Genomic DNA, 27,165 nt, shown 5'->3' on the forward strand with positions numbered 1-27,165 from the left:
CTCCCTCCAAGAAATGTTTGATTGGGGCACAGGGCTTTATTTAAGGGATTGATTTTATTTCATTATATTGGGATAATTTATCTGAGATGAGAAGTTTTAGTCTGTTTTTACCACTTTTAAAAGAATTATATTTAAAAGTCAGTATTTTGGGAATAGACTAATGATTTCCTGCATTTTGGGAAATAATATATCTGACTCTTCTCCTGTATGATTCTATCAGCATTTTCAGTGGGATGCAGGTGCAAAATTTTGTACTAGAAAGACTTCAGAAATTATATTGGAGCATATAAGAATGGAATTAGTGGGGATAGGTACAAATTCCAGCTGGGGCCCTGTAGTTCTGAAAGGGGTATTTCCTTTTAATGCTCCAGAGTGGTTATGGCCTTGGCCCAGATAGAATCCTACAGGACGAGACCTGATTTTCAGAGCGCTGGCCTTCTCAAGAGTACATTTAAAGGTGATATTTTCAGTAGAGATCTGTTGTTGCAAAAGAGCTCAAAGGCTGGTGGATAATTTGATGCCACCCCCCAAAAGATCTAGATGGACATATGTGACAGGAATTTTAATACTGGCACATTTTTTATTGTCAACTGTTAGTCATAGTCAAGCAGATTAAAAAAACAACAACAACCCTAACACATCAAGAATGCAGCACTCTATTTAAAAACAAAACACATCCACTCATAGGTTATTTATTGCTAAGAAATATTTTGTAACTATTCTGAAAGTATTTTCTATTATTATCAATTGTTTTGCACTGGACATTGGGTAACAGAAGCCAAAGGAAACTGAGAGGTAAATAAGGCACATGGAAAACCATGTAGTCATTTATTGTAGATTGTGACTTATCTGTCAGTAAAAGGGAAGAAAAATAAATGCATAGCTGACATAGCAAGCATGCCTGATACTAACCAACTTGTCACAGAACTGTTCATTTGTACATGTAACAGCCAATCACTAAGAAATTTAGTTCTGTGTAATGACTATAGAATAAGTGTAGATTAAGTTTATTTTATAAGATGAAACATAGATAAAAATAAGTGCTTTCTATTTTCATATTTGTTAAGCTTATATGCTTACTATAGAACTGCGCTGTATAAGTGCAAAGTATATCACTATTATTATTACTATTATTATTATATTGCCTATTAATTGTCTCTTCTTCTGATAAATAGTATAACTTACTTTGTAAGCAAATAAAACCCTAACCAACCCCCAAAGTTTTTTTAAGCAGCGATTTCTTCTTTTTAATTTCAGCTGCAGTAATTTTACTAAAATGTTTTTTAAAATGTCCAAGCTAAAAGCAAGCGAATTTCTTTTTAGTTATTGATTTTGATTCCCTCTAAACTTTTTAATTTTCTAAATTATCTTTCCTCTAATTTATAGTGAGTTTTGTTGAATAATACCGTAAGTAGCATCAGTAACGAATGGGAGCATACTGTATGATGTGCAGCTATATAACAGGTGTTGCTTGCTTAACCCTTAGAATTTTGAAGGTAAATATTTAACAAAGCAGTGTTTGTATTCATAAGAGAAGATGTTTCCTCCCCCCAACATGCAAAATTTAAACACACACATAAACAACCATTATCATTAGCTCACAAACATATGCTACAGACCATCAACTATATATTATTTTATAGCTTTTCCAAATGTAGCTTAGTTAAGCATTTTAGAAATATATATTATTTCTAAATCCATGTGCCTGTTTAAACTCATTCTCTCAAATGATACTGACAGAATGTCATGAAACAGTATCATAAAATACATACAGACATTATTTTGATGAAATAAACATGTGATTTTTAAGATTTTCTTAACAAACGCACATGTTTATTCTTTGCTAAAACATGTTTCTGAAAGTGCCATGCCTATATTTTGCATGTTGTAATTGACTTGATCAAGGTAGTCATGCAGAAAATGCCCTTGCAAAGTGCCTTTATATTGTTAAACAAAACCCTTACCAATCTGACAGTCTTTTTCTTTGAGAAAACCACCCCTTCACCAAATTGCTGAACTGTAAAACATGGGTCTGGCACTGAAACATGAAACATGCATTTTTATATTTTTGCTCCTTATTAACCAGATAACACATGAGATGCAATGCAAATTATCACCAAGTCCAACCTTAATTTCTTAGTATATCTAAGCATGAAGTACATGGCCGGTTACTAGATTTGTAGACACTGCCTTTGTAGCAATTGCATCTTATGTGGGGCAATATCTGGTGTTTTATTATTTGTTTTATAGTGTCATTTCAATGTAATGTGCTGTTCTTTGTGTCTTTGTTGTCTCTATTTTTTCTTTGTCCCCCCAACAGCATTTTGTCCCGCACAGGGAAGAAGGAAAGCCAAGATGCCTCCAATTTGACAGTGCCCATGACCATGTGTCTTTTTCCTGTGCCATTCCCACTCACCCCATCTCTAAGACCACAGGTCAGTTCCATCAACCCTACTGTTACTCGCTCCCTCCTTTACAGCGTCCTGCGAGATGCTCCATCTGAACGTGGCCAGCAAAGTCGTGATGCTCAATTATCAGATTACCCTTCATTGGACTATCAAGGCCTTTACGTGACTTTGGTGACTCTGCTGGAGCTCATTCCATTACTACAGCATGGTCAACATGGTAAGCACCTCTCCTGATTGTTACAATGGATTTAGAGAATTGAAAGTGATAAATGCTTTTGCTATTTTGGTGGTGGGAAAGGGAAGTGTATAATAGAGTTTTTTGGGGGAATGTATTTATGGATCACTTGATGGAGTAACATGTTTCTAAAGGCTATTTACAGTGAAACTTTTTTATGTTATCCCCCCTGTCCATTTTGAAAAAAAAAATGCTATTGATATTCTTATATCTACTTTCTAAGCCAACCTACATTTTATAGGGAGAGCTTAAAGATCTAATTCCTTTCAGCCAGAAGGTAACTTTTTTGAAGCAAATAGAGCAAAAAGCATGTTTATTAAATGTTGACTTCTGGAAATTGAAATTTACACTTAACCTGATGAATCAATGAAATAGGAATCAGGAGACTGAATAACTGCGACTTTGGACAATCCTGTAACCTCGTTAAGACACATTTTTTTCCTCTATAAAGGATAGAGGTATCAAACTCAAATAGAAACAGATCCTTGAGGGGAGCATATTGAAAATCACAAATTAACATTATCTATATTATATTATATATTAAAAACAATTCCTAGTTACATTTTAATCTGGTTTGCCTATACTTGTGGTATATACCATGGATACATGGGTTTGACACCTCCGGATTCAATTATCTTTAAATTTCCATATAGTTCTATGATTCCAAGATCTCGTTTAGCCCTAACATTCTTCTGTATTTCTGACTGAACATTGACTTTAAAATATTCTGTGCATTAATTTGATTAACTGTTTTAGAATGGTCATAAAGAGACATAGGCTCTTTTCTTGACTCCTCCTCTTCTTGGCTGATGTGATTTTAGACAACTTCCTTAATCTTCCTGAGTTTCATTTCCCTTACCTGTAAAGGGATATTAACTAAAACCTAGTATCCTAATCTAGCAGGGCTCTCAGGAGGATTCACTTTATGATATAGTCTGTAAATTATTTTATATTTTGGAGAAAGTAAATAAATGCTAGTTTTCCAAGAGTTATATAATTAATGATTTTGTTCTTGAAGCATGATAAAGAATTTTCACTGTATGGATGAATGAGAGTATTTTCATGAATCTTATGCATTTCTAGTTAAATAATTTAATAGTATGTTTTATATTTTTGTCATAGTAAATTCAGTGAGTTATTTTTTAAAAATGAATTGCATTTACAATAATGATTTTATTGTTGAATTTTGGTGGTCTTTTGGGGGTGGAATATGGCATGACTATAATCCATATGGTATATCGATATACAAATAATCCACAAAATAGATTAAAATTCATAGTTGAACAAAGATATGCTACTTGTCAAAAACTGTCCATCTTTTTAATTTTGCTAAATTTATTTTTATTTTATGCTAAAAACAATCAATGATCTGAATTGTTTTCTGAGATCTCTTGATTAATAGGTTTTTATTTCAAATCATCAAGACCAGGAACTAATTTAATCTACTTTTGTTGAAATCTTATATATTAGTCGAAAGGTATAAGGGACATATTCTAGCTCCGGTTCTTTTGGTCTTGATTCTACTATTATCAGTTTAGCTTTGGAAAATATCTTTAAGTTTCTGTTCTCAGTTTCCTTATCTCTAAAATGAAAAGGTTTGTTCCAAATGAACAAGTTTGTTCTTTCCAGTTCTAAACTGATTGAGATTTAAAACAACATAAATCTCAGTTTAAAATGTGAGACAAAGTTCCTAAAGATCACTATGGTAGTACTAGCAATTGAATATACACATGGCTTTTCACTGTTATCGGTATTGAACAGGTGGCCCGTGCTACTACTGGACCTCTTTGGTCATTAAAATCTTCTGTATTTCAAGGGTTGTTTTTCTTTTCTTTTTTTTTTACTCTCTTCTTCATTGACTGGAATTACTTACTTAATGTTTTTTGAAGGGTTTACCCTGGAGTTTCCCCCTTGATGAAATATTAATCCTCGGCATTTAGTTTGTTCAAAATACAGGAATAAATCTTCACTGTCCTTCAGGACCCAAATGTAGCATGAATAATTTGAATAGATGTGCTGTCACTTAGAATGATGGGTGGAATTTGGATAAAGAATCTGAAACTAAATAATGTAGCATTCATTAAGCTCTTTGATGTATTGGTAGTACAGTAGAATGGAAATGTACTGAAACAGAATTTAGAAGTTCTGGTTTGACCACTTAATAAGAATGGAACCATGATCATAGAATGTCTGAATTAGGGGGTACCCCAGAGAACATCTAGTTTAACTCCTATATGTACAGTAATTCTTCCTGCAACATCCTCAGAAAGTTGTCTTTTTGATGACTTCTGTGAGGCAAAACTATAACTTCTGAGGCATTCGAAGCAGCTTGTTCTACTTATTTGAGCAATGGGCAAGTCAGTTCACTGTTGCCTCATCTGTAAAGTGAAATGATTGGGCTAGATCTTAAGATCCCTTCTCACACTGACTCACATTTGGGATGCTATGACTCAAGAATAAGGATGTTCATTTTAATACATTACAACTCACATCAATTGTATTTTGCTTGTTTAATTTGTGGAGAAGTTTTAATCCTATTATTTACATCTTTGTCTTAAAAGTTGTTTCATTTTATTCTTTGCTGTTGTTCATTTACAGTGTTTTGCATTAGAAAAGTTAAAAGAAGACCCATAACTTTAGGTCAGGCTTCAGAGGTAGAAGGGGTTAGAGACAGAGGCTGTGTCTTCAAAATAATTTGAATAAGTAGCAGTTTTGGGCAGGGAAAGAGTACTGTCCTGGGAATCAGGCCAAAGTCAAGTCAAATCAACAAACATTTATTGAGTGTTTACTATGGGGCAGGCACTGTGCTAAGCATTAGGATACAAAGAAAGGCAAAACCCCATAATCCTAATGGGGTGTGTGACATGTAAATAACTATATGCATAGAAGATATATGTAAGTAGAAGGTAATCTTAGAGAGAAGAATTTTTTTTGTCCTTTTTTTCCTCAAATGTAAAATGAAGGATTTGGATTAGATGATCTCTAATGTCCTTGTTTATTCTAACATTTTAAGTCCTTCTGAGATGATGGACCACTTACCTGGAACAGTATTTGATAGAGTAAAATTACAGTACAAGCAAAAATATAATTTCCCTTCTCCCCATCCACCAAAGTTTAATGCCATGAGAATGACTCCATACTGAATTCCAGAGTAAAATAGAATTGAATTTTTAATTATCTCTACTCATGGTTTTGGATTATTGGTGACAGTGTTTCATCCCTTAGTACAATGTTAATTATTTATGGAAATGCAATACTAGTGGCTATGTTTTCTTTCTTGGATTTTATGCTTCTGGCATCTCATGTTGGAGGCAATGATTATGAGATATAGTTTCTTAAGTTATATGGCATGGTGGATAGATACTGTAGACTTCCATTTTTAAAAACTTAATAAAACACCAGTGATAAGATCATATAACATCACTGGGTCCATCATCTTAATCAAAATGTATTGGAGATTAAGAATGATTCAGGAATTTGAAGATTTGCCATTACATAGAAAACGAGGTGAGAGGATTAAAGCATGGAGCAGCATAAATACCATGTTACTATAATCTATCAGTCAACAAGCATTTATTAAGCAACTTTTTCATAGAATCAAATGATTCCTACTCCCAAGGAGTTTACAAGTATTCTGGGGAAGGATCATATATTCTATCAAATTATTTTATTTATCCATTTATGAAACATTTATTAAGTAGTTATTATTTGCCAAGCATTGTACAAGGTAGGCACAGAGGAAAGTATTTTAGAAATAGTACCTGAACCTAAGGAGCGTGCCATCTAATGGGAGCATAAGATTTGTATGGATGAATATAATTTTAAAAAGAATATGATGAGGGCATCAGAAAAATAAAAATAAAATGCTACGTGAATTCCAAGGAGAGAAAGATCATTTATGCCTTGGGGAATTAGGGAAGCTTTCATGGAGAAAGTGATATCTTGAGTTGGCTCTTGGATAATGACTAGAATTTCAGTGTCATTGAATAATCTTGTATATACATATATTAATTCAATAAACATTTAGTGGGTGGCTTCTATATGTAGAGCAATAGACTAGGTAATTTTCAATTGAGTTCCTAATGGGGTGGGAGGTATATTTTGTTGGTTACAAACTATTTTAGTTACTAATCTCCCCTTTTTTGTTTTGCAGATCTTGGACAGTCAATATTTTATACAACGACGTGTTTGCTACCCTTTCTTAATGATGACATTCTGAGTACTTTGCCCTACACAATGATATCAACATTAGCTACTTTTCCTCCATTTCTACACAAGGATATTATTGAATATCTTAGCACATCTTTTCTACCCATGGCTATATGTAAGTTCAACTCAATCTGATATTGTCACATTTTGTAGGAACTTGAGAGATGTTAACATGATCCATTAACAAAAATTGTATTCGATAACATTGGTTACAGGTTTTCAGAAATATAATTTCTGTTATTTCACATGTTGGTTATAATTTAAATGCATAAGTTGACAGATATTATTGTGGTAAAGATCAAATAAAGGAATGAATTATTATCGATTCATACTTTGTCCTTATGCTGTAGGAAAAAAGAAAACATTGTTGACCATAAATTACTCAAAAATTCCCATTTCATGGATGATGCAATCTTTCTTTTATAAAAATGTCAACATGCACACCTTCATAGCTATAATAATTCTCACCTTTTGTACTTAAAGGAAATATACTGGTGTGCAGAGCACACTGGATTAAAATTAGGTGATCTGGATTTCAACCTAGCTCTAATTTGGTATGTGATCTTAAATTCAAATTCAAGGACAAATCACTTAATCTGAGACTCTTAATCTGCAAAATGAGGAATAATAATACATTGCCTACCTCATAGAAATGTCATGATGATAAATAAAGGATGGGTGTAAATACTTTTCAGAAAAATTTGAAGTGTTCATATAGATACAAATCTTAGTTATGAGAGTCTAAATTGTTTCATTGCTAAAGGTTTAATTTTTTAGGCCCTTCCAGAACATGGTCATGAAGAGAAAATGATTTTGGATCTTGTAGTTTTCAAAATTACAACCTCCTTATAATATTTTTAAAAGCCTGAAAATTGATTCTCATTTTGCTTCACCAGATACATTTCTTCTCATAGAAAACATTTATTGGCTGACCAAATTCAATCTTTAGAAAGCACAGTTTTTTACCTTTGTGTTTACCTATGTCATTAGAAACTGCTGCTTAATTGGTAATTACATGTATATATATATATATATATGTATATATCCTACCAATTCATAATAACATTTGGTAACTTGATGTTCATTGTGCTCATTATTTTAATTTGCTCAGGATGCTTTCCATATATGTATATACGTATGGATATACATATCTTTTCACGGATTCACAGACTCTCATAGTTGGAAGAGCCATCTAATCCAACTTTTTCCTTATCAAGATCCCTTTAATTTTTAAGTTTAACAAATTGACTCACAAAAATTCTTGGAATTTAGGCAAAAATATTCTTTTTTGCCTGTTAAATAGAGAATTAAGAAACTACAATATCAATTGCTTATACTATTCAAATTTAGATCCTACATGATAATTTATTATTTCATTCTGTGGTATGTGTGTGTACACATAGTAGTATGGTGGCATTGTGGGTCAATGTAATAAAATTAGGAGGGTTAACAATGAATGGCCGATTGATGCTCTCTTATGACAAAGAAAGGTTTATTTCAAGACGGCTGGATAATGTTGTGCCATTTTTGTTTGTATATTTACTTGTTTAGACCATTTTATTAATATGCTAATCAAGAAGGGCTTCAGTTCATGCCATATGACATGAGTTGAAAGCACTGAGAATGTTTGGTGTGGAGAAGAGGAGACTCAGGGAGGAGCTGATATCAGTCTTTATGATTCTGAGCAGCCATTATCTGGAAGAACGATTAAACTTTGTTCTTTTTTGCCCAAGAGGACAACTAGGGCCAATGAATGGAAGATTAAAAGTGGCAAACTTAAGGTTTGTTTACATCATCAGAGGGAGATAGAAAATTGAGGAAATTAACCAGTTAATTCTGGTCTAAACATATCTAACTTTTATGATAAGGCAAAAATATTTTTAAAAAACCATAAAGTTTCTATCTAATTGTTTTTTTCAGTTGTACTCATTGAGTCACATTTATCTGTAAAAAGAATAGTATAAGAGAAGAGTTGAGTGATCAGGTTTCAAATCTCACCTATGTGACTTTGCAATAGTCCCTACCCCATTGGGGTTTTGGTTTTATCATCTGTAAAATAAGATACTTGTTAATCTGGATGGTCTTTCTGGGCTTGTTTTGTTGTTGTTTCATTTCAGTCACTTCCAGTTCTTCATGACCCCATTTGGGGTTTTCTTGGCAAAGATACTGGAGTGATTTTGCTCTTTCCTTCTCCGGTTCATTTCATAGATGAGGAAACTGAGGCAAATAGGATGATGAAGTGATTTTCCCAGGGTCACACAGATAGTAAGTGTCTGAGGATAGTTTTGAGCTTAGGAAGATGGGTTTTCCAGACTTCAGGCCCATCACTCTATCTGCTGCACAACCTAGCTATCAAATGAGGGACTAGAAAATTTCTAAGGTTCCTTCTGGCTCTAAAACCCTATGATGATATCTTGATTTTATTAGCTTGTCTGTACATAACTTTCCTGTGTCTGTAGAGAGAGTCTGCTCTCCATGTCAATAGCACATATCTGTATGTTAATCAGAGACTCTTCTTACTTTATTAATTTGACAATTGGCATTCATTCTATTGGTTCCTAAGATCTTTGAAAATGTTCTGCCAAGCCACTGACAGAGTCAAACTGGGAGGAACTGACTCTCCATACATGGGCTACATTTGCTTTTTCACAGCTTAGGAAGTCATACAAAGACCCAGAAAAAAAAGGGGAGGAAAGGAATCCTACAATGAATATTCTATAGAACTGCAGATTGGAATTGTGAATAGGAGAGTGGAGAGATGGGTAATTAAGGGGAATGTGTGCCCAAAAGGAATTTTGAGAGAAAAAAAAAAGATTAGCTTTTTTCCTTATGAATCTTTTTTTCATACCAGAGGCAGCAAGAGGCAATATGGGCCAGTGGCAAGAACCCTGGTGTAGAACGAATAATGTTAAAAATATCCCTCATTACTAGAGTATTTTAGGTATATAAGAAGACTGTGAGGTAGGCAGAGGACAAAAGACTTGGCTTTGACTCTGGGAGACAGCATGGAAAGAGCCGTGCGATTAGAGATAAAAGACATGGGCTCATGTCCCAGTTCTGAAATTTACTACCTGAGTTTACTAGCCACTAGTTACTAGCTGTAAAGGTAACCAAATTATTTACCTTCTTTTAGCTTTAATTTCCTTATTTGTAAAATGGAGATGAGAAGCTACATGGCAGAGTGGATAAAGGGCTGGCTTTGGAGACAAGAAGATGTGTATTCAAGTCTTACACTTGGTCTGTAATAGATGCTTTGCTATAGACAAGTCCTTTACCATCTCGATTCCCAAGTCAACTCTGTTAAGACTGTAAATTATAGACCAGAAAGACTGGCACAGATTAATGCTCATCTGAACCAGTGGAAGAAGTTTGTATTTCAGCACAAACTCATGGGTCTATCTGTCTTTCTGAATGATTTGAAGTCTACTTAGTGGTATTATTTAAGTTTAACTGCTTTGCAAACTTTAGAGCATTATAGAATTGTGAGTCCCTATTGTGTCTCATCTTGAACTCTGAGTAATCTCTGAGACTCAGTTACTCCTTTTCTAAAATGAGGAGTTTGAATTTGTTTTCTAAGCTCCCTTCTGTCTCTAATATTCTATTTATGATTCTGCAATATCGGGCAGGTTCTACATTCAGAAATCTTGACAGAGAAAGTGCTTAAGTCAAATAGGCTTCTCTGTCATTTTTGTGATGTTCCCAAGGATAGCTTATTTCTTAGGTGTAACACTACACCCTTGTGGGCCCAGAGTATGAAGGTCTTTTAAAGTGGATCCAGTGAGTTACTGGCAGCCTTTGAAAGTTTAAGAGGACTATAGTGGTAAGTCTTCAGTGCCATCCTTAAGATGGCAGCTGTTGTAATTTTACTAGTTAATACTGCCTTTTGGTTCATTTTTTGTCAGATTGGCTATTTTATGCCAATCTTTCTTTTCAGTTCCTCTCTTCTATGTGACATCGATTTCCTGTTCTTTTTGTTTCAAATACAGATGTAAACACATATGTTATATACATACATATAGTATACCCATACATGCATGTGTATATATAGAGATATGATATGCTATAAAATTGGTTAAGGACTGAACATTCATTTTTATTCCATTCTGGAAACTTTTCTTTTTCCATGGGTTGACTGGGGATTTGTAGATACCTTTGAAATATGTATGCTTGGGGATGTGCTTTGGCAGAGAAGCTTATCAGTTTTGTCCAAGTAAAATTTATTGGTGGAATCTACCTTCCTTTATTCAATTATTTTCACAGAGACAAGCTATTTTGCAAAGGGTCATGTCTTCTAGATTTATTTTCTAAGAATTTTGTCTTCCTTAGAATTTTGGGGGTTTATGTAGTCTCATTAATTCTCTTTTGCAAGTCTGGATTCCCTTAGGATGTCATTCAACCTCAGAAAACAGGCTCAGTCGTGTCTTAAATCTTAACTATTATTATAATGACAATATGAATCATTCTTTGTATATGAATAGTTAGGGCATTCAGGACCAAGAAGTTCCAGGTTATCATTGCTAATTCTTTGCCCAGGCCAACATAGTAGTGGAAAATATGCTAGACTTGGCGTCAGGAAAAGTAGGGCTTGACATTTCTTAGATTAGTTATGTGATTATGGGCAGCCCATTTAAATTCCTCAGTTTTCTCATCTGTGAAATGGTGATATTAATATCTGTTCTTCTCATCTCACAGAGCTGTTGTGGACAAGGTGCCTACTAATCCTCTGAAACACTATAAAGTGCGTAAATTGTTATTGTATTTCTTAGAGAGTGGAAATACTTGTGCTTCTTCCAAGAGCCATTGATATATAAAATGGGGAGAGAAGCGAGGACAAGGACTAGGTGGTCTTTAAGGCCCCTTCTAGCTTCAAATCTAAAATCCTGTGATAATGGGATATTTGAAAATCACCTGAGTTTAGGTAGAACACTAATCATTCAACCTATAAGCATTTATTAAGACTTTCTGTGTTCTTTGGCATTATATTAAGCTCTAGGAATACACAGTAAAACAGAAAAATCTCTGCCTTTAGGGAGCTCATATTTAGAGACATATAAGTGTATGTATATATGTGTATATGTGTGTATACACATACTTACACACAGAGATGCATATATAATATGAAATGTTGGGGGGAGTATTAGCAGCTAAAATGATCAAGAATCGTTTGATGTAGGTGGTTGAGTATAAGCTGAGTTTTGAAAAAGACTAAGGATTCTAAGAAGTTAGTGTGAGGAGAGAATGCATTCTAGGCATAGTCTATGCCAAGGCTCATGTGCAGAAGATGGAATGTTATTATAAAGGCATAATGGAACCTTATACATTTTTCTGAAAGTCTTTTCCTTATACTTGGTCATGTGCAGTGGAGAAGACATGATTAGCATGGGAGCAGGGGAGGTATGGATGGAGGGAGAGGAAAGAGAGGGAGAGAGAGAGAGGGAGAGAGAGAAAGAAAGAGAGAGGGAGGGAGACAGAGGGAGGGAGAGGGAGAGAGGGGGAGGAAGAGAGGGGGGGAGAGAGAGAGAGAGAGAGAGAGAGAGAGAGAGAGAGAGAGAGAGAGAGAGAGAGAGAAGGAGGGAGAGAGAGGGGGAGAGAGATTTTGAATGGTCTTTTTCTTGCTGTTTGTATTCTTGTCTACATTCAGCCTCATGGGTACAGACTTCACATCTGTTTACATCATACCTTTTGAAAAACTAGATTCAATGAATGAATGATGAGTGCTTGTGCATATTTACTAAATTAGAGGTGAGCTGTTTATATTCAGTGTTTCAGAAGACCCAAGTACTTTTTTTTATACATAATCAGAGTCAATTTCTCAAGGTTTTTTCAAGGGAAAAGCTCTTAACTTTCTGATTTGGCCACACTTTAGTGAAAACATAGACTAATTGTGATTAGAAGGACAGCTTTCTTTGGTAACTTGTTTCAGAATGTTATCCTTACTTTGAGGTGGGGCAGAACAAAATTGAAAACACTCTTAAATTAACAATATGACATAAAGTATTTAAATCCTCCCTCCCCCACACCCCATCAATCTGAAAGGCTGGGTAGTATAAAGGAAAGATTACTAGACCAACAAAAAAGTATTGGATTGAATTGCCAGCTGTGTAACCGTGGGCAAGTCACTTTGTTTCTTGACACATCATTTTTCTCATCTGTAAAATGGGAATAACAATGCCAGCTCTATCCATTTCAGAGGTTTATTAATTGGAAAGTATTTTATAAAATGGAAAGTCCTATACTAACATGAGCTAGTTAGAATTTTTCTAAAAGGAGGGTAGCAACAACATAGCCTTAAAAAAATCCCTACCTTCTGTTTTAGAATTGATATTAAGTATTGGTTATAAGGCAGAAGAGCAGTAAGAGCTAGACTATTGGGGTTAAGTGACTTGCCCAGGGTTACACAACTAGGAAGTGCCTGAGGCTAGATTTAAATCCAGGACTGCCTAGTCTCTAGGGCTGACTCTATCCACTGAGACACCTAGCTGCTCCTAACAATATAATCTTATACCCCTTCCGATTCTTCCAGAAATCCTTAATTACCAAATACAAACCTTCCAGATTTTTTCCATGCTATATAAAATAATTCAGGTCCTGTTTTGTAGTTTTTATTCTCTGTGCTAGTCAGACAGATCTAAAGCTCTACCAATTGTGTGTGATTTTTTTCTTTTCCTCAAGTTGTTCTCTATTCAAGTTTGCCGTTGTCCAACTGGGAAAATATAAACATCAAGGTGATGGTGGCTCAGAAGTGTTCTACTTGTTAACTAGGGGATGCTGTGTTTAAAACTGACACCTAAGGTCCATTGCCCCTGTAAATCAATGATCTTAGTAAATAGAAGTGGAGGAGGTTCACTCACTGGTTGGAGGTTCCTCTTAGGGTCTGTTCAGAGGGTTGTTGAAAGTGGAGTGACAGTGCCTAAGAAGACAGCAAAAGCAGGAGTTGGGAGTTTTGGGTTGGGTTGACTTACAGGAATTAAAGATGGGAACTGGGTGAGAATATAGTGCCAAAGGAAGCCTTCAGAGTCAGGAAAGACAGAGTAAATCAGAAAATCTGGTAGTGAAAATCAATGATCCTTTACACTCTTCCCTCCCATGTTCTGATGGAAAGTCCTTGTGCATTGGAGCTGCATTTGTTAGCCATACTCCCCTCTACTAATTAAAAAGGGAAGGTCATTTGATACCAGGACATACTTAAACAATTTGCTGCCTACCCTCTTTAGATCTTTTGGGATTTGGCTCAAAATCCACTTCTTGAAAAATGCCTTCCATAATTAGCTATCTAATATCCATTGCATGGCACCCAAATGATCTTCACTTTTTTGCTTATGTCATCATCCACACTACAAACATTTGTGGAGAACGAGAAGTGAAGAGCACCGATTGTATGTGTGGATTTTTACATGATTGTACTCTATGGACCTTTTCCCCTCCCTACCCTCCCTCTCTTCCTCTCTTCCCTCCTCCCTCCTTCCCTTCCCCTACGCCTTCATTTCTCCCTTCTCCTTCCTTCATTCTGTCATTTATTTGTTCATTTGTTCATTCTTTCCTTCCTTCTTTCCTTCTTCCTCTTCCCTCCCTTCTTTCCTTACTTATTGTGCAGAACATTGGGGAAGTACAAAATTGATATCAGATACAATGCCTGCCCTCATGGATATTAAAAGTCAGTTATCATGCTGTATGCAATATGATAAATAAGAAGTACATTGCGTCTAATCTAAAAATGTTTGCTTCCAGTGGGCTCATCCAGGAGAGAAAGTGTTCCTGCCCATGTTAATCTCTCTGCATCTTCCATGTTAATGATAGCAATGCAGTACACATCGAACCCAGGTAGGTAAAGTGTAAGCTGCTTCCGTTTCCTCCCAAAGGCCTGGAGTGCTAAGTCCATTACAAAACAATCATCAAATACTCTTATGACTCTAAACAGGCTGTGAATTCTCATTTTAAGAAAGGCTTCTTTTGGTAGAATAGAGAGATTTTAGGAAACCTATTGGAAAACAGGTTTTAAAGTCAAAATAGAATTTTCTTCAGCCTCCTTGTAGAGGCGAGAAAAAACTTGCTGGCTCATTATGCTTTCAGAATGATTAAAAACAAGCTTTCATTGAAAATATGTAAGTAGAAATAGACATGTATATTCACATTAGAATGGAACTTATTAACCTGGTGGTTGAGATTTGTATCTACTGTGGTTTTTTTTGCACAGGTTTTTCTGTAAATGAATTCTGGAAAATGACCTTAAAGGCCAAATTGTTCAGAGTCACATTCTACTTTTGTAAAATTAGGTTTTATTTGATTTTATTAAAACTCTCATTTATGAGAAAAAGAAAAACTCGATGATATGGTACCCAGCTTTTAACCTCAGCTTTTATGATTAAACTCTTCAAATATTCTCAGATATCAATAAATATAAGGTCCTTATATGAAGAGTATAAGAATTTCATAAAAATATATATTTGCGTATGGAATGGTTTCCATATATATCTATCACAGAGCATGAATAAGATAAAGTTCATATTTATTACATTTCTTATTGGTCTGTAAAGAAACTTAGTCTGGGGTCTGGCCAAGGAAGGCCCAACTTTAATTTTTTAATATTAATAAATATTGTCTACCTCTTGTTTTCTCTGCATCATATAAATAAATACTCATATAAGCAAATGGGTACTCTAAAATATTGTCTCATTTCCACTAGAGAAAATCCATATCACTGCTTTTCTCATATACTTTGTCTTAGCCTAGAAAAGTAATCCCTCCATTTCACAATGAGGGAATTGAGGCTCAGAGAAGAAAGTGCCTAGCTCATGATCACACACTTATTTAGTGTTGGAATAGGGACACAAACTCAGCTTTTCTGAATCTAAGGCCATTGCTTTCTTCCACACTGGGTGCCTTTTTGAGGAATTATCAAAGAATAAAATAATTCTCCCCTGGGATTCTCTTCCATTAGGTGATGGGGTATTGATCAGCCTATTCTGAGGTCATTTGAATTTATTATGGGAATAGCAAATGGAAACCTGGTTATTGTAACTCATTGTCTGGTCTTGTAGCTTATGGGATGAAATTCATCTATCTCTTGCCAATACTCAATCTGCCTATAATAATTGAACTCTGTGCAGGGTATTATATTAGATATTATAGGAGATACCAAAGATAAAAGACACAGATTCTGTCTTCTGGGAATTTCATAGTTTAGTTTAAGAGGCAAAACATATAGTCATGATGGTATGAGATAGGTACTGAGTGAATTGAATTCAAGAACAAATGGGAGTGAGGATTTGAATGAAAAGAGAGCCTACCTTGGGGTGGGGAGCACAGTCAAGGAAGGCCTCAATTTGGATCTATTAACTTGTTTTGTCAAGTCTCTTCTTTCTTTCTCAGGTATTTCTTGACTTTCTTTAAATCCAGGTGACATACTGTATCATGATTTCTAGGAGTCTCTTAAGTTCTACTTTGTTAATATGATAAATTAAATGTTTCTAAAAGAAATTGGAATAAAGACTGAGGAATCCTGAGGCTATTTCTATTCTTTGGAACTTTGACAAAATAAAAATGATTTTTTCCCCCTAGTGCTAACTGTAGTCCTTGGCCCAAAGGTTTAGAGATCTGATTTTGAATCCCAGCTTTGCCAGTAACTTACTTTGTGATCTTGGCTTAGTCACTTGACCTCTCTTGACTTTAGGTCCTTCTTGTAAAATAAGATTGGATTACATAATTATAAGATTTCTTTTCAGCTCTGATGTTTTATGTTGCAGTTTTCTCAGGTCCTTTCTAGCTATGACTAGTTCATTGATGAGTTATAGTTATATAACCTGTAATTATAGTATATATAAGCAATTTCCCCCCTTGTGTTTACAAGTTAATTTCATGCTCAAATTGCATTTTCCTTCTTCTAGTGTATCATTGCCAATTATTGGAATGCCTCATGAAATATAAGCAAGAAGTCTGGAAAGTAAGTTTTGGACCAGTTTTGTTACTGGTGGATGTAAAATGAATTTATATAATACCTTAGAAGGTAGTTGACAAATATAAATTACTGTATAGGTCAAATATATCAAAATCCTGCCCTCTAGATATGACAGTGACTCTAATTCTTCCCTCATTAGTGAATCTATTTTTTATTTGGAACAGAAATGATGCTTTAATAACACTGTGCTGGATAAACTAGAAATCTTCCCAATAAGAACAGGAATGAGACAAGGATGCCCATTATCACCAATTTAATTTAACATAGTGTTAGAAATGCTAGCAAAAGCAATAAGAAAAGAAAAAGAAATGGAAGGAAATGGAATAGGTAAAGAGGTAATAAAACTCTCTTTTTGCAGAGTATATGAATGTATATTTTTGGAAAATCCTTGACACTCAATTAAAAAGTTAGTTGAAAAAAAGGATAATTTTAGCAAAGAAGTAGTATGTAAAATAAACCCACACTAAATCATCAGCATTTTTATGTGTCACTAACAAAGCTTTGTAAGAATAGGTAATATGAGATACTACATTTAAAGTAACTTTAGCCAGAATGAAGTACCTGGGAGTATACTGCCAAAAGAAACCCAGGAACTACATGAACATAATTAGAAAACACTTTTTATACAAATTAAGTCAGATTTAAATAATTAGAGAAAGAATAATTATTCATAGGTAGACAGAACCAAAGTAATAAAAACGATAGTTCTATCGAATCTACTCATTCAATGCCATCCCAATGAAATTAGCAAAAATAATTTTATTGACCTAGAAAAAATAACAACAAAATTGATTTGGAAGAACAAAAGGTCAAGAAAATGAGAAGAATTAATGAAAAAAAAGTAAAGGAAGCAGGTCTAACATTACCATATTTAAACTGTATAACAATAATTATCAGGACTATCTGATAGTGGCTAAGAAGTTGAAAGAGTGATCAGTGGAACAGAAGATATGCACAACAAATAGTAATAAAACATAGTAACCTTGTGTTTGACAAAGTAAAGATCCAAGTTTTTTGGAAAAAATTCACAATTAGGTAAAAACTGTTCAGAAAACTGAAAAGCAGTCTGGGATGTGGAAAAATGGAGACAGTAATATACTGTTGATGGAACTGTCTGATCTAATTCTTTTGGAGAGCAATCTAGAATTAGGCCCACAGAGTTATAAAACTATGTATATACCCTCTGACCCAGCAATACCAGGCCCATTTCCCAAGGTGATCAGGAAAAAAGGATAAGAATCTATATATTATCAAATATTTATAGTAGCTCTTTTTGTGGTGGTCAAGACCTAGAAATTGAAGGGATGCCTATCAATTGGGGAATGTATAAAGAAATTTTGACATATGATTGTGATGAAATTCTACTGCTGTAAGAAATGTTGAGCAGAAAAAAAAACAATGAAAGACCTAAATGATATTATGAGGAGAAAAATGAGCAGAACCAAAAGAGACCATAATATTCAATAACAGAAATATTGTTTGAAAATTAACTCATATATATCTACCTCCAAAGAAAGAACTGATAAATAGAAACAAACATGACATTGTTTTATATATATATATGTATATATATATATATATTTCAAATGATGCCTTCTTATGTGTGGGGAGGGGAAAGAGGGAAGGAGATACCTGGGAAATTTAATGTAACAAACCAATGAATACATTTTAAAAAAAGACCAATGTGCTGACAGAATAAGTTGATGAACATGTCTTCATTCTAGGAATTTACCTTTTTTTGTTTCTCTTATATTTTCAGATGACATTTTTAAATTTAAATAAAAATTTTGTCTGAGGTCCCTTTTTCTATAACAGATGAGTTTTTTAAAAAATGACATATATGTAGGCCAAAACCTTGTTAGAATATTAATCTCTGAGGTGCAGCTGGGTGGCTCAGTGGATTGAAAGCCAGGCCTAAAGACTGGAGGTTCAAATCTGGTCTCAGACACTTCCTAGCTGTGTGACCCTGGGTAAGTCACTTAATGCCCATTGCCTATCACTCTTCTTCTTTGAACTAATACATAGTATTGATTCTAAGACAGAAGGTAAAGGCTTTACTAATTAAAAAAATATTAATTTCTGGTGAACCGAATTTGGTTGAAGCTGAGACCCTCTTAGACCCCACTTTAGGAATTGTTAAGAGATAATTCTGAAAGGCTTAGTTGCAAGGTGATCTCTTCTATTAGCTAGACCCACAGTACATTCTTCAGGGTATATTACCATAGATATGATTTTTACATTTAAAAAAATAAAATTTAAAATACATTTTTATAAAAATACATTTTTTATTGCTTAACTCATGTAAAATCTAGTAATATTTCTTTAGTCATGTTGAATGACTTTTTTTCTGTTCTGTGATGCTGAGTGAATTTTCTCTTCCTCTTTAGGATTTGCTCTATGTAATAGCGTACGGACCGTCTCAAGTGAAACCACCAGCTGTGCAGATGCTCTTTCACTATTGGCCCAATTTAAAACCTCCAGGGGCCATAAGTGAGTACAGGGGATTACAGTACACAGGTAAGAGCACCATCTAGTGAGAGAAATGACTCCAGGGCTCCTTGAGGCCCCAAGCAGGGCCCTATACAAGAACGGGTAGGCATCCAGGACTGAGAGGGCCCCTAATGATGGAGGTGACTGAGAATGGTGAGGACATCCACCTGGGACCTATGGGGACCCCAAATAGGACAAAAGCCCCAAATGCTCTTGGGGTTTTGGCTCTGGTCACAGACCTGCTATAGGGTCAGTGATAAAGGACACTTGCTTTGTAGACTGTTGTATTAAAGTGGAAAGGACAGTGGTGGTCAGGAATACTGGGGTTCAAGTCCTAGATCTAATGCTTACTAGCTGTGTAACTCTGGGAAAGGGATTGGACCTCTCTGAGCCCCAGCCATCTCATTAAGTATTGACAATAATACTGCTACCATCTAGATGTTGTGGGGAAGGTGATTTGTAAAAATTAAAGTATTAAGTAAAAGAGTCTGGTATGTGAGACCTACCTGATAAAAAGGTCTGCTTGTTAAGAGTTTTGGCTGTGGAGGTCCCCTTTTATGCACTGAGGTGGCTCTACAGAAGTGAACAGAACAGTAGTTAATATCCACTTGTTCCCATCCCTCTCTGCAGGTGCCTAAACAGTATGAGAAACAGGGCCATTTTCTTCAAGTATTTGAAGTGTTGTAAAATAGAAGGATTAGAGTTGTTCTCCTTGATCTAAAAGGGAAGAACTAGGATCGATGGGGAAAAATTGCACAAGCAGCTGTTGACTTCTTTAAAGATCAGAACTTTCCTAAAGTGGATGAGACTCCTCAGAAAACTGTCATTTCCCCATCCCTAGAAGCTGTTAAGCAGAGGTCGGATGACTTTTTGTCAGGAATGCTAGAGAGGGAATTCATGCTCAGATCTTCTTTGGGTTATTTGGTTCTGGGGTCCCGTCTGACTGACATTTTCCAGTTTTATTGATTAACATTTAATCAATTAAATTGATTAATATTGATTAATAGTTGATCAGGGCTTGTTTGTACCGATTCCAACTTTGAACATATGAGCCTGAAAAATATTGATGGGTGGCAGAGGCATTTGACTGTTGATGTCATCCTCAGTTGTTTCAGCAGTAACACATCATAAAACATTTCAGAGGCTTATTGCTGCAGGTGAGTTAGTCCCTTTGGGAAATAGCTCTTTAAGAGTGATGTGAAGTGATGCATTTTTAAACTGTATGGTAGCTTTATAACATGATATCTTTTAAAAATGTTAAAAACTCAATTACAGATAGTAAAATTATTGCTGCAAATGACAAATATAAGTTGAATTTCATCTGGAAATTGCTTACTATGACCATAGCCTTGTCCTACGGTGGAAAGAATATTTTGGCTTTGCAGTGAAAGGGCCTGAGTTTGAATCTTAGCTCTGGGACTTTTCACCTCTGTATCACTGGACAAGTCATTTCATATTTATGGACCTTAGTTTCCTTAACCATAAAATGAGGAGGTTGGTAAAGGCAACTTCTTTTCTTTCTTTTTTTTAAAAGCCCTTCCCTTCCATCTTAGAATCAATACTGTGTATTGGTTCCAAGGCAGAAGAGTGGTAAGGGTAGGCAATGGGGGTCAAGTGACTTGCCCTGGACAGTTAGGAAGTGCAAGTCATTTGTCCCCCATTGCCTAGCCCATAGCTACCCAGTTACCCAGCTGGCCCCTAGGCAATTTCTAAGGAACCTAACAGCCCTAAACCTATGATGTCATGATCTACAAAGATAAATACTAGCATAGTTATCTTATTTGTGAAGGAATTCACAGTTTTATAAAAGGATGAAAACGTGGCACCTTTAATGCTCTTGAAAATATACTTATTACCTTATTAAGGAATTTTTAGTGCTTTAGGCTATAACACTTCAAGTGTTATATGGTGATGATTTTTAGCTGAGCATTTCATTGTCATGTGATCCCATTGGCATGGTTTCCAGGTATACCTGCTGTGTGTTCCAAATTAAGGATCTGGATAGAAACAAATTAAAAAAAACCCATAACAGAAGTTCAATTTGAATAAGGCAGACACAATCAATAGTGGGGTAAGTGGAAGGAGAAATATTTTTTGGTCAAGAAACTTATCCCTAAGGGGCAGTTGGGTGGCTCAGTGGATTGAGAGCCAGGCCCAGAGATGGGAGGTCCTGGGTTCAAATATGAATTCAGATACTTCCTAGCTGTGTGACCCTGGGCAAGTCACTTGACCCCCATTACCTAGCCCTTACCACTCTACTGCCTTAGAATCAATACTGATTCTAAGATGGAAGGTAAAGTTAAAAAAAAAAAGAAATTTATCCCTTCATGCTTCTATTGTATAGTAGAAAAACTGCTGGATTTAGAATCTGAGGATTGAGTTCAAATACTGCCCCTCATGTAATGCCTTTGGGGCCTTGGACAAATCACTTACCTTTTCTGGGTCTCAGTTTTGTCATTTGTAAAAAGAAGTGATTAGACTAATGTCCCTTCCAGCTCTAAGTCCTGTATTGGTTTGGGCTTTATGATCTTTCACATTTGAAGAAAGAGCTTAACAGAGACCTGAAGTATTGTCACATTTGGGCAATTCCATAGAATTAAATCTGAGACTTTGGGGTAAGTGATGAGTAGTGGAAATAACAGAGAGAACAATAAGTCAGAGAGTCCAGAAATTAGAAGAACTAGAATCAATGGGTAAAAATTGCTCTAGTCTCTGTTCAACTACTAACTAGTTGTGTGAATTTAGACAAATTGTTTAATCTCTCTGGCTTTAATTTTCTCATCTGTGAAATGGGAATGACAACATTTGTCTTACAAATAGCTGTGCAGATCAAATGACACTCAGGACAATTTCCAAGATTTCAACAAAAGATATTAAAATGCTTTGTTAGGTTAAAAAGACATTACAGAAGTCTGATGGTATCATCTCCTCATTTTAACCTGTTGTCCCCCAATGAGAAGGATGGTGTGAGTGTAATTTCCTTTCTCATTTTTGAATCATTCAGACATTAAACTGATTAGAATATGCCTTGACATCTCCCAGCTAAGGGCCCCTTTAAACAAGAATCCAAAGAAACAACTGAAGTGGTAGTATTAGGGAATGTAATAGCTATAATGAGTAAATATTGATCAATTGTGCTTTGCTTTACAGCCTGGAATCCCATCCACTGCCAGCATATTGAATGCCATAACGCAATTAACAAACCAGCGGTGAAGGTACTGTTTCATTTGACTGGGGACCACATTGTTCTGCCAATGGTCAAATTACTGGAAGTAAATTACTCTGTGAAACAGAGCCGAATGCAGTCATTCTCTTCTAAAATTCAGAAGCTTGAGCTTTGGGGAAACCTCTTCTCTCTCCACAGACCTCTTCTCTGTCTGTATTCAACTTTTGTTCTAACTTGATTGGAGCTTGGCAAATTAGATTAAGAGAGTATGGAATAATAATATATGTAGGTAGTGACCAAGAATTTACAGACAAAATCATAGAAAGATAGGGTAACTAGCACCATTATCCCATCACAAATACTTTTTGTGGCCATTGCAGGTTTTTGCCTTAGTTGTTATAATTGTGATGGTTAAACAATTAAGGGATATCATCGCATAGGTGGGGGACTGACAAACTGGAATGCATCCAGAGGATGGTAAGGAGATTCCAAACAATGCCATAAAAGGACGGGTTGAAAGAAACGATGGTGTTTCATGTGGAGAAGTAAAGACTTTGAGGATGAAGCAGAGGAGGATTGTCATGTAATTATTCCTCTCAGATATTTGAAAGTTTGCCTTGTAGGAGACAGTTCAGACTTACTCTTCTTGATTCAAGGTCTCAGTAGGACCAATAAATGGAAGCTATGAAAGTATGATAGGCTGCCTCTGTCTAGACTCATTTCCTATCATTTGCAGTCTCCCGATGGGCTAAATAGCTAGTTTGTCATGGATACTGTAGAGGAGGGTCCCGCGTTCAGGTGGGGAGTGACCTATATTTCAGGGGCTTCTTCAAGCTAAGATTCTGTGAATTTACTTTTTGATTCCAAGTGGAGGAAGTTCCATTCTATCCCACAGACTTTCAGTAAGCCCTTGCCTTGTCTGAGGCACTGTGCTAGAAATATAAAGTTGAAAAAAATGACCTAGATCTTATCCTTTGGTACCTTACTATCTAGTGAGGCATATGCACCAGTAGCTATAATGCACATCAGAAAAGGCTAAGTGCATAAGAGTGAGAATGACACAAAAGATTTCAAGGAAGATAACTTCAAGGATCACTTTTAACTGAACAAGTTTCATGGAGAAGGCTGCATCTGAGGTAGCCCTTAAAAAGAGAGAATATCAGTAGAAAAAGTAATTTTTTTCCCTGTAGGTGAAGAAAATATGTTTAGACATGGAGGAAGGAGAGGTCAGGTAGAGATCAGGAAATATGGTTTTTCCCTTATTCTCAGATTTGCTTCAAGGTGAGATGATTGCAGGGTTGTTATGTAAATTCAAGGAGCACAAGCAATAAATGATTGCATCTTTCCTAAAGAACAAAGTTATGATTTATGACAAATTATTGAAATGGATGGGTAGGTGGGTGCTTACTGGATATAGTACTGGGCCAGGAGTTAGGAAGATCTGAGTCAAATCCAGCCTCTTATACTTACTAGCTGGGTGACCTTGGACAAGTCACTTATCCCCTGTTTGCCTCAATGCCTCATCTTTAAAATAAGGACACTCCAGAGAAGGAAATGACAAACCACTCCAGTATTTCTTCCAAGAAGACATGAGTGGGTTCATGTAGAATGAGATATGAGTAAACAACAACAACAAACTGAGAGATAGAGGGATAGCAAGCATGATGAGATTTCTAGGTGGACAGGAATGATAGGCAGTGGGGAAAAGGAAGCACTGATTCTTTGTATCTACATGATAAACTAATTTATTAAATCAACAAACATATATTATTTACCTGCTATGTACAGGGCAATGTGCTAGGTTCTGGGTGAGAGACAAAGATAATTATAATCTAGTTGCTGCTCTTGAGGTTCCAGTCTAGTAGAGGAAGAAAAGACATAACTAAAGAATTGTAATATAACTTAGAATAAATTCTTCAGAGGAATAGAAGGTGTTGTGAAGTTAAAGGATAAATCACACCCTGCTGGGGAGACTATACGTTTCATGTAGGATGTATAGAAAGTATAAGAAACTAAAGGAATCCAACTGATAAAAATTATTAGGGTTTAATGAAAAGAGCAAAACTGAGGGGAATAGCACTGCATGATTTTAATGTGCTGTTTTATATTGGCCAGTCCTGGAGAAGCTAGAGGAAGTCTTTGTGCATGATAATGAATTTCTTGTAGATTCCTGAGTACACTTTTGAAGTAGTTCTTCTAAGCGTTTGTGATTGTCATGTCCACCATTGTACCTGATTCTTCTTACTCTGAGCAAATGTCCTTGTCTTCTACTTTAATTGGGGTATTGTAGAGAGGAGTCATGTTTTAGGTGAGGATTAGACTTCATGACCTATAAAATCTTTGAAATTCTACAATTTTATGATTTTTTAAAAGTTCTGCAATTCAAAGGTTCAGAAAATAGGTTACTTTTTCAATTTCTTCTCTTTTTTTCAAGTAATTTAAAAAGTAATCTGTCCCTTCTACTATTTTGCCTCTCCATTAAGCAAATAAACCTCAATAAACACTTCAGCACGTCTCTAATGTGTGGCAAAAAAATCTCCACATTAGCCATGTACAAAAATGTTTGTCTCTTGCTATATTTTAAATTAATTGCTGTCAATCCCAAAATTGCTTTAATTTGCATGTCTATAATTATTAGTAATTTAGAGTATTTTCATATGATTCTTGATAGCTTGGATATATTCCTTTGAAAATTTTTTGTTCATGTCCTTTGACCATTTATTTTTTTTTGAAAATGGTTTTGGTTTTTAAAAAAAAATTTGTTTCTATATCCATTATTTCCTCTTTTTCATAAGTGGTACCCTTCTTAATAATATCTCTTCTAACACCTGAAGGGTCTTACATCTATCTACTTTTATTCCACCTATTTAAATATGTTTGGAGTTTTCCAGTGTCTCATCTTATGTTTTCAAACATACATTTATATTCCTCATTTAGAAATCCTTTATTTGATTTTGCTGCCCCCATAACACCATATTTATGTCCTCCCATTTACTGCCAACCATTTGGAATGAGTGATTTGCATCCACCCTCTACATTTTTAATCCTTTATTTCTTCTTTAGCTCCCTCCAGTTTTTCTTCTCACCAGCACTCCTCCCTACCAACTACAAATGTTTTTCAAAAGTATATTTTCATTGATTTTTTTATCTTATACTTCCCCTTCTCCCCCATAAAGAGTTATTCCTTAATAAAGTATGAGGAAAGGAAGGAAAAAAAGTTCAATGAAACTAAGCCTTATATGAAAAGAAACTAACTTTATATGCTGTATTTGACACATGTGGTCCCTACTTTTACAAAGGAATCAGTGAAGTGGCTTTGAAGATCTGTTTTTTTGGGGCCAACTTTGGTCATTTTAATTTCATAGCATTTGTTTTTGCTAATGTACTATTCAAGGTCAACAATGAACATCTTAAATCTAATGTTTTTTTCTTAATTTTTATCCTTCTTGACTTCTCTGCAGAATCTGAAGCTACTAATTATTACACCTGCTTGAAATTTCTTCCTTTTTTTGGCTTCCTAGTTCTCTCCTTTATTATTCTTTCTAACTATCATCTCTACATTGGTACTTGTAAGCATTCCACAGAGCTCAATGTTTGGCCCTTTGGCCTCATAAAATACTCTTTGGATCAAGTAAATGGAAATATTGTCTTGCCTCTCATTGTGCATTATTTCTTATCTTTTTTTTTACTCAAATAAATTCTTTCTATTCCTACCTATTCTAAACTCCCCATTTTCAAAGGATATATGGGATTTTAGAGCTGGAAAAGACCTTAGAGATCATGTAGTTTAATCCCCTTAATTTAAAAATGAGGAAATTGAAGCAGAGAGAAGAGAGGTATAAATGAGCCACTTAGGGTCACATATTAATCAGTGATAGAGCCATAATATAATCCTAAATTCTATGATTCCAAGTCCATAGTGCTTCTTCCTCTATATCATGTTGTTTCCTTTTCTATTAATGAAACCACTCTTTTCTCACTGATTCACAAAGGAAATATTAGTCATCTTTTTCTTCTTTTGTTTCCTTAGTTAGCTGTGTCTAATCCATACTAGACACTGAATGGCATAGGGCTTAGAAAACTGGTATTGAAGCTTGAAGCCCTGGATTCAAGTCCTACCTCTGACAATTAATGGCTATTTCAATACCAATGAAAGGAAGGAAGACCAGTTTAATGAGCTGGGCAGTTTTTACGCAGGAGAAGAGATGACTAAAGGGTGTAATAGTTGTTTCCAAATATTTAAAAGGCTCTCCTGTGCTTATGACCACTACTTTCCTTTATCTGTCCTTTTTTTTCACTCTTCCCTTTTTTTCTCATCCTTTTTCCCATCTTACTTCTTTGTTGGGTAAAATAGATTTCTATCCCTAATTGAATGTGTGTGTATGTATATGCATGTTTTTCACTGTCTGATGAGATAGGTTTTTAGATGAGAATGTTTCCAGCATTGTCTGCCCCTCCATTTCCACCTCTATTATAAAAGCTCTTTTTTATGTGCCTCTTTATATATAAGTAAAATAATTTCCCCCATTTTTCCTCTTCCTCATATCTTCTCCCAGTGTACTCCTCTCATTTGCTCATTCATTTTTTAGATCACCCCACAATAATTGACTTACAATTATGTCCTCTATCTACTAAAATCTTTCTAACTCCTCTAATAATAATGAAATATATATGCACATATTTTTACAGATACATATATGAA

General features: G+C 35.1%; 1 protein-coding gene across 27 annotated transcripts in view; it reads left to right on the forward strand.

Annotated features, from left to right (window-relative positions):
• The window catches only part of UNC79 (unc-79 homolog, NALCN channel complex subunit), a 338,162-nt gene that overhangs the window by 37,087 nt on the left and 273,910 nt on the right, over positions 1-27,165 (forward strand). For 19 of the 27 annotated variants that reach the window (XM_056810500.1, XM_056810495.1, XM_056810498.1 and 16 more), the window contains exons 3-8: positions 2,321-2,625; positions 6,797-6,967; positions 14,581-14,673; positions 16,737-16,792; positions 19,195-19,324; positions 22,448-22,512. In XM_056810500.1, coding sequence (XP_056666478.1) covers positions 2,321-2,625; positions 6,797-6,967; positions 14,581-14,673; positions 16,737-16,792; positions 19,195-19,324; positions 22,448-22,512 — 820 coding nt within the window. Of the gene's footprint in view, positions 1-2,320; positions 2,626-6,796; positions 6,968-14,580; positions 14,674-16,736; positions 16,793-19,194; positions 19,325-22,447; positions 22,513-27,165 lie in introns of those variants that run through there. The other 8 variants (XM_056810487.1, XM_056810483.1, XM_056810479.1 and 5 more) reach the window with 2 other exon arrangements.

This window comes from Monodelphis domestica, chromosome 1 (assembly GCF_027887165.1).
Source record: "Monodelphis domestica isolate mMonDom1 chromosome 1, mMonDom1.pri, whole genome shotgun sequence".
Taxonomy (NCBI): domain Eukaryota; kingdom Metazoa; phylum Chordata; class Mammalia; order Didelphimorphia; family Didelphidae; genus Monodelphis; species Monodelphis domestica.